Source organism: Nicotiana attenuata, unplaced genomic scaffold (assembly GCF_001879085.1).
Source record: "Nicotiana attenuata strain UT unplaced genomic scaffold, NIATTr2, whole genome shotgun sequence".
Lineage (NCBI taxonomy): Eukaryota > Viridiplantae > Streptophyta > Magnoliopsida > Solanales > Solanaceae > Nicotiana > Nicotiana attenuata.
The window spans coordinates 910,504-919,020 of NW_017670315.1; the positions used below are offsets into that span (position 1 = coordinate 910,504).

At 37.4% G+C, this 8,517-nt stretch overlaps 1 protein-coding gene across 1 annotated transcript; it reads left to right on the forward strand.

Annotated features, from left to right (window-relative positions):
* The first annotated feature begins 810 nt into the window (after nucleotides 1-810).
* LOC109237721 (plastoglobulin-1, chloroplastic-like) lies at nucleotides 811-5,842 on the forward strand. The gene is made up of 3 exons (XM_019404075.1): nucleotides 811-1,532; nucleotides 4,804-4,999; nucleotides 5,244-5,842. Exons 1-3 carry the CDS (start codon nucleotides 1,015-1,017, stop codon nucleotides 5,550-5,552), a joined length of 1,023 nt encoding a protein of 340 aa, XP_019259620.1. The 5' UTR covers nucleotides 811-1,014; the 3' UTR covers nucleotides 5,553-5,842.
* Nucleotides 5,843-8,517: the final 2,675 nt, after the last annotated feature.

Consider the following 8,517-nt stretch of genomic DNA (forward strand, 5'->3'; position numbering starts at 1 on the left):
TGGCCCTTATCCGTTTTTGATATGAAACAGGATAGCTATGCAACCAAAAGAAATACTTATAAACTGCAGGGCAAACTATAGAGTGTTAACAGATTCTATCATGTAGCAACAAATGTTAACAAGCCTGGTAAACTAAATAGGGGATGGAACTTATAGTCGAGTTACTTTATCAGGTTGGCCGTTTGGTATTTACAAGACTAGGATTGTTCAAGAAAATTCTATTTGTTTTAGCCGATAAACCGTCTGATAATCGCTAATCCGATACCAATCTGTTCGTTGTCTTATTGGATGGCCAGCGGATTACTACATTTATAATACGATAACCAACAAGTTGAACCGTTAAGCGTAATTATCCATCTGATTCGCCTGATAAGCACCCCTACTCAAAATAGAACCATACTCGAAGCGAAGTACAATTAAACATTAACGAAAAGAAAAAAAGTTCAATTTTATATTATTGACCAATTCAAAACCATGTGTCGAAATATCAATTCTAGCAACCATCCAAAGACTCAAATGTCAAAATAATTACTCCCTCGGATTCACTTTAATTAAATTTTTGGTTTTTTCTATACATATTAAGGAATTTACCTTTTAGTATTAATTAATAATAAAATTGATCATATTATTCTTAATTTGTTTTGAAAATATAACAATTACTCATATGCTCTTTACTCAAAAGATAACTTTTAAAAAAAAAATTCTTCTTAATATTTGAAAAAATCAAATATTATAAACAATAAAGATAAAAAAAAAAAAAAAACTCAATTAAAATGGACGGAAAGAGTAATAGAAAAGATTTCAACATATCGTGTGTCCCTTCGGACAACAAAAAATTACAAAAATTTCGTGAAGCAAAATTTAATTCAAACTAAAGTAAAACGTGCCAAATCCACCTCCACCATCTCTAAAAAACCAACGGTCTCAAAGCCACCATCGACACCCGCCACTTCCGCCATCATCGCACCGTCCACAACCACCGGAGAACGCTGATTTTCAAAAATCAATCAGATAATGTCCACTCTTTACACTCCTCTAATTTTCACCATAAAAACCCCCAAAACCACCCTTAAAGCTCACACTTTTCTTCCTTCTTCATTCTCAAAGCCTAAGCTTCGAAAATTCCCCAATTTCTCGGTTCAATCCTCCAGTGACCCGGAAAAAGCGACCGGTATTGAACCGGACAATGATAAATCCGACGATAAAACGACCGGCTTCGTTGATGAATGGGGAGAGAAGTCGGAGCCGGAACCCGAGCCGGTTACGAAGTTAACGGACTCGGACCCTCCGATAAATGAGGATGAGTGGGGTAATAACGGCAGGCCAGCTGTAGATGTGAGTGGTGGAGAAGACGGGAAGCTTCTAGAACTGAAAAGGTGCTTTGTGGATACAGTTTATGGGACGGATTTCGGGCTTCGGGCTTCATCCGAGATGCGGGCCGAGGCTTTGGAGCTCGTTTCTCAGCTGGAGGCATCAAATCCTACCCCCGCACCAACTGAGAGTGAGTTGCTTGATGGGAATTGGATTTTAGTGTGAGTTTTTTGCTTCACTGCTTGTTTGTTCATTTTTTACTTTGATTTCGCCATTTGTTACGTTTTTAGTATGAAAGTAGCTGAGTTTTGATATTTTTTTGTCAGCAAAAAGTGGTTTAAGTGACAGTGCAAATTACATTTTCTAACAAATTGATATTCGTTTCTTGAGTGCTTTTATTAAAGGGTAATTCGTAGTTTTCGGTAGTCAATGTGATCTCTAAGGGAGAAGACGTTGATCAAATCGGTAGTGGCATGCTTATGTTGAGCATGGACACCACAGAGCAAGCTGCTCTCCTAGGCGGTATCTTAATTCCAGGTGCATGGCAGAAGTTAACCTACAATGTAGGCATTTGCACCTAAAGCAGCCTAGAAGAAAGCTAGAATTCCCTGGTGAGAGTTCAGTATACGATCTGGATAGGTGCATCAACATAGTTTTTAAGAGGGAACTTGAAATATGCCTTTAAATAAGCACCTTGTGAGGTCCATTTTAAAAAAAAAGAGTTGCACTCCAAAAAATAAACTTTGCTTTCTCATAAAGCATATTGTACTGAGTAATTAGCTCCACATAAGGGATAGGACTTAACCATTAGGGCATTTGTCGCATAATATCTCATTTGCTTGCTCATACTGTTACTTTATAGATGGTCATGACTGCATTTTTTGGAGCTTCCTTGAAGCAAAGTTTTTGGTAGGAAATGGCAGTCGGCCCCTTCATACCCTCCACCCTCCTAAAAGGAAAAAATTCAAATTTTCTTCTCGTTTTAATCAAATTCCTTTAAACTATCAAGGGTGGAAGTGCTTTGACTAACTTCCTATAAAAGGGGAATCTCCGCTGTATAGTTGTTTGTTTTCATTGTTATTATAACTATTATGTAGTGGTGGTGGTTATTGCTATTTGTTTTTTGTTATTATTTCCTTCTACTTGGAAAATAGAGTTGTACTAAGTATTGAAAGTTAAAATGCTTGGAAATAGTGAGACTTTTTCTTAATAGTTTTGAAGAACAATTTATAGGATTAGATCTGTGATCTTAAGATCCACTGACATTTACTGTCTTAGTTCACGTATCACAGAAGTAAACCTAAAGGTTGAAGATGTGCTTTCTAAAACTTTATTTCTATAACATAGTATAATAGAAAAATCCATTGGGGTATAAATATTGATGGTTTTTTTTATAACAGATAATTGTTATGCATCAGTCAAAGTTTATTAATTCATAAATCTTTTTGAAGATTTCTCCAAGCTCTTATCAAGAGGCCTGTCTATCGGGCATCTTCATATTTCAAATCGTCCCACGAACAGCCTTGTATTCTAACTGCCACCACTATCTTCTGTAAAATTTTGGAGCTCACCTCCAGGAACTACTTTTATCCAAGTAGGCTTTGCTGATCTTGGATGGATTTTCAAACCTCACAACATTACTTTTATTGTCAAACCATGGACAAAGCAGTGTTTGGAAAAGCGATCGCTTCGTCGCTTTAAGCGCAAAGCGATGCGAAGCGACATGGTATCGCTTTTTACTGCTTGAGGTGATGCGATCGTGTGAAGCGCACGCTTCAGTGAAAAAAGCGACAAGGCGACGAAGCGAGTGAAGCGATCGCTTCTTTTAAAAATTCGCAGCTGGGCCCTTTTTTTTAAAAAAAAGATTGGGTCTGTTTGTAAATTATACAAAACAGACCCCTAACCTCGCTTCTGTAATTGCTTGAAAAAACAGAGACCTCTTCTCTCTTCTTCATCGACAAAACTAGGGTTTCCAGGTAAGTTTCTTCTCCTTTCTTCTCATTTTTTTCTTTCTTCTTTCTTTCTTCTTCTTGTTCCCTTCCAGATTCTGCTCTTTATTTCTTTCTTTTTCCTTCTTTCTTCCTTTTTCTTCTTCTCTTCTCTTTTTCACTTTTTCTCCTCCAGCGTCTGCACAGCTAGGGCAGGCGCTGGTTTTCTTTTTTTCCTCCCTTTTATTCTTCTTAATTTTAATATGTATTTTAGTTTATAAAATTACTTATTAAATATATGTGTTATATCTTTCAGTTTATTTGATTTTTTAATGTGCATTTCAGTTTAAAAAATTAATTATTTTATTTATGTTATATTTTCAGTTTATTTGATAATTTTATATGTTTGTGTGTGTGTGTGTGTGTGTGTGTGTGTGTATATATATATATATATATATATATATATAAGACTTAGTTTATTTGATTTTTTTAATGTGTATTTCAGTTTGTAAATTAATTATTATATATATTATATGTATTTTCACAATTGCGCTTCACTTCAGTGAAGCGTGCTTCGCTTTTGAAGCGAGGCGAGCCCCTGTCGCTTTTTTGCGCTTCGCGCTCTCAAAAACACTGGGACAAAGTCTTCTCGATTACAACCCTCAAAATGAATTTTTGTACAGGATTCTGGGAAGAGATTATGATCGACATTAGGCATATTCACATTTCGAATTGTCTGCAAACAGCCCTCTGCTTCTAGCTTCTATGACAATTTTCTGTAAATATTTGAGCTCACCTGTAGGAGTTTTTGCTTTTTTTCTACGTAGGCCTTGTTGACATTGGATTGATGTCTTCTCGATTACAACCCTCAAAATGAATTTTTGTACAAGATTCTGACAAGAGATTATGATCGACATTAGGCATATTCACATTTCGAATTGTCTGCAAACAGCCCTCTGCTTCTAGCTTCTATGGCAGTCTTCTGTAAATATTTGAGCTCACCTGAAGGAATTTTTGCTTTTTTCTAAGTAGGCCTTATTGACATTGGATGGATTTCCGAGTGTTGCATCATTCCTTTCACTGTTTAACCATAGGGAAAATCGCTATCAGCAAATACTACACTCATTATGAATATCCTTTAAAGATCCTGACAAGAGATAATTATATATAATGGCGTTCCAGATTCCCACATTATGTTCTATCATGAAACTTCCATTCTGTAACTTCTGTAGCTTTGTGCCTTTTTATGCTAGCATGAGTTGCTAATCCCTAACAAAAACAGTGCAACTATTTGAGTGGTGCTCTAATTTCACCTCGTGCAATTATTCAGACAAGAGTTAACTTATCTTTGTTAACCTGAAAAGTGTATTTTTGTAAATAGTTCCCAAGTGTTAACTGGATGCTGATATTGATTTCAATGAGATAAATGCAATCTTACCTTAATGTTAACACTGAACAATGTAATCTTTTGTTATGAAATTTCACACAGAAACTGATTTGAAGTAAATGCTAAGTGATGTATTTTGCAGCAAATAAATCTCATTTTTCTTCCTCAACGTGTCAGGTTCACAGCATTTTCTGAGTTGTTACCTCTTCTTGCTGCGGGCAGCATTCCTCTGGTGAAGGTAGAAAAGATTAGCCAAGGCATAGATACAAGCAACTTTACTATAGAGAACTCGACTACATTATCAAGCCCTGTAGCCACCTTGTCTTTTAGTGCAACTGCCACTTTTGAAGTTCGAAGCCCCTCTAGAATACAGGTACCATCTCGACTATAATCTAATTTCTTTAGAAAGCTACTAACAGCAATATCATGGACAAAGAGAAAGAAAACGAGTTAGTAGTTCAGCCAACGGTTAAGTTGGAATTTATGAATTAATTGTGCAAGATATCAGGAAATTGTAGAGGGTCATGATTCTTTTCTTGATAACCTTCCTTAGAGTATTTTTGAGAGATTTTTAAATTTTCCTTCCGCATTTGGCTGCCAACTGCTTTCTTTTGCAGGTTGAATTTAAGGAAGGGAATTTTAAACCTCCAGAGATAAAATCAAACATTGAGCTGCCAGAAAATGTGGATGTGTTTGGGCAAAAGATAAGTCTCTCTCCAGTGCAGCAATCTCTAGGTCCTCTGGAAAATGCTGTGGCAGGCATAGCACGTACTATTTCTGGTCAGCCTCCTCTCAAGATCCCAATTCCAGGTGAAAGGACAAAATCTTGGCTTCTCACGACATACCTTGATAAGGATCTGCGGATCTCCAAAGGAGATGGAGGGATTTTTGTGCTTGTTAAGGAAGGGAGTTCTCTTCTATATTAGTAGAGGTACCCGTAATCCTGTATTGTGATTTCCAGAGGTCTTACGAACTGCAGGTGGTGTCTACTGCTACATCAATTTAGTGCAGTATGTAGAATTTAACCCACCTTAGCTGTAAAGTGAGACACAACTTGATTTTATTAATGAGATTCTACTGTAGCTATTACTTGCAGATTGAAGGTGGCAAGGATGAATATCCACATGCAATGCTGTTAGTGTTATTCAAATTCTCGTTGAATTTGGATTGGCCAGTTAAGAGAGCCTACATTGCTCTTCTTTCTTTTGATGTCAAATCTGTGTTCAACTGCAAAATGGTAATCCCAATTGTGTTAAAGTAAATAGGCTTTTGGCAGGAAATATGTTTAGAATGCTTGAATACTACTGAATAAATGCATTCATCTTAGATGGAGCCGCATGAAATTACTTTAAACAGGTTTAGCCCAAATTGCCATCCTCCCCTGTTAGATAATCTAAAGTTTGTTCTAGAAGTTACTCAGTAGTTTAATCTTTTGGAGGTCAATCACTTATTTCAGCTTATGTGGAAGAAAATAACCTAACAATTACTTATTTTATTTGGAAATAAACCTAATTCTAATTTGGCAGCAACTCATACATGAACTCATGAAGATGCCCTTCTCACTTGTTTTGAGAAGACTGCAAAAGTAGTAGCATTTCATATTCTCTGTCAATTTTCACTTGGATTTAATACATTGACAGTTTGTAGTTTGACCTCTTATAGCAGATTAGTTACCATTGTTATTAGGTTATCATAGGTTATCTATAATTACTTTAGAAGGACTTGATTGTATAAATATATCTTACACCTTGAGTGAATAAAACTTGAACTCTACGCACTTAGCTATCAGAGATCTTACTGATATGCAAATTCAGAAAGAAGGGTACCCTGGTAAACTGAGTCTAAGATTGAGTGCCGAGTTAGCCTTGAAAATCAAAGTTGAACTTTTCTTTGTACTCCAAATTATGATAGTAGTACTTGAAATGCTCAAGTTATTCCTTTCTCTAAGTCAACTATATTGTTGCTTTACAACTAAGTCAAATTAAGACTTCACTTTTCCAAGAACTGTTGTTCAAAGCAGACTTGAGAGTTGAGCATTCTCCAGTCAATAACAAAATCTGAGGTCTTGTTTCTGATACGAGATTTAATTTGGCAGCAGAACAAGGTTGTACGCGAAGCTTGCGGAGTTGTACCTGATCGTTAAGTTAGTTAGTACAGCGGGTCAGTAGAAGTTTGTATTTAGAACACTTTAGTCCACTAATAGTTTTAATGTAAGTTCTGATAATTACACATTTACCCGGCCGAGTATTATAAGTTAGCAATTAGAGTCCTGCAGAGTTAGTTATAGAGTTTTGTCCTCTAGCTAGTAGTGGAGGCATAAATACCCTGTAATTGCAGTAGCTAATTATGAATGAAATATTCCCTTTTTAGTTTTCTTCTTCTTTACTTCATTAGCTGTAGAATTTTGCCCTAAAATCTAACTGCCGCAACAGTGGTATCAGAGCATCTTCCCGGCTCTGTGGAAGGATGTCGACTGAGATGAACGAGATCATGAACATGATGCAAAAAATGTCTACAGAAATGTCCAGCTTTGTAGCCAGGCAGAACCAACTCGAAGCTAACCATGAGCAGGTTTGCAGAGGCCAAGAAGAGGCTTTGAATGAAATCAGAGAAGTACTCAATGAAGTCATTCATGGAGGCAAGAGACCTGAGCGAGACAAGAATACTAACAATGGAGAGGAGCTGTACTCTCCAAACGACAAACCCTTTGAATTTGGTGAGTTAGCTACTCCTTCAATTACTGGGATTAATGCTTCTTTAGGAACCAGTGGAGTGGTAATGTCTTCTACTCTTCCTCCTGTTAGTGAGCCCATACAGACCTCTACACATCTGCAACTAGCTGGACCTAGTCACCCTTCTTTAGGCTCCATACCCCATAGACCTTCTTTACCAAATCAGACATCACAGCCATTTCATGCCCAAAGCATTCAACCAAACTATTCATCACACCTAAGAGTTAACCAGATATTACCCCAGCCATATATTGGTCCACCTGATCTAACTAGATCTGCATACCCATATCAAACCCAACCACCAGGACATATTAATAAACATTTAGTACCCCCACACCTGCCCAATCACCCGATGCATTACCCTCCAGCATATAATTTCCCAAACACTCATATACCTCCATCACTATATCATCAACTTCCCTACGTGCCTCAACCTCCAACACCACCACCTTATAAGAATTCACCTACACTCTATCAGAACACACCTGCCAATCCTACTCAACAACAAGCCCATAACAACCATAATGTTCCCTTACCAAGAATTCTATTCACCAAGTACTCAAAGGTGGAGTTCCCTAAGTTTGATGGGGAGGACCTAAGAACATGGCTCTACAAGGTAGACCAGTTCTTTGCTGATGAAGAAGTCACTATACAGTAGAGAATGAAGTTGGTGTCCTTACATTTTGAAGGAGATGCATTACAATGGCACCTGGGGTATATGAGGAGCAGGGGGCAGTTACCTACCTAGTTGGGAGCAATACATTTGGGCCTTATGTGACAGTTTTGGTGCTGAATATTCAGACCCTATGACTGAGATAATGAGCATCAAGCACACTGGTTCTGTTAAGGACTACCAAAAGGCTTTTGTGGGGGTGATGACTAGGTTGGATATCTCTGTTGAACATGCTATTAGTATCTTTTTGCATAACCTTAAACCTGAGTTAAGTCATGCAGTTAAGGTAGGGAACCCTTGTACCTTACCCCAAGCTTACTACTTAGCAAGGCTTCATGAGGCTAGTTTTGCAGCTCAAAGTAAAGCCATCAAGGTTGCTTCAGCAGGGAGCTCTTGGCATAAGGGCCAAGCCTCAGGAAATCTGCAAAAGAACAGCAACATTGTTCCCAGAAGGCCTACTACAGCTAAATTTGATAACACCAAGAG

Excerpts from the sequence above, each read along its gene's own strand:
- LOC109237721 (XM_019404075.1), top strand. The coding sequence starts at position 1,015 with ATGTCCACTCTTTACACTCCTCTAATTTTCACCATAAAAACCCCCAAA. Across the intron at positions 1,533-4,803 it reads GATGGGAATTGGATTTTAGT|GTTCACAGCATTTTCTGAGT; the intron begins GTGAGTTTTTTG and ends TCAACGTGTCAG. Across the intron at positions 5,000-5,243 it reads GAAGCCCCTCTAGAATACAG|GTTGAATTTAAGGAAGGGAA; the intron begins GTACCATCTCGA and ends TTTCTTTTGCAG.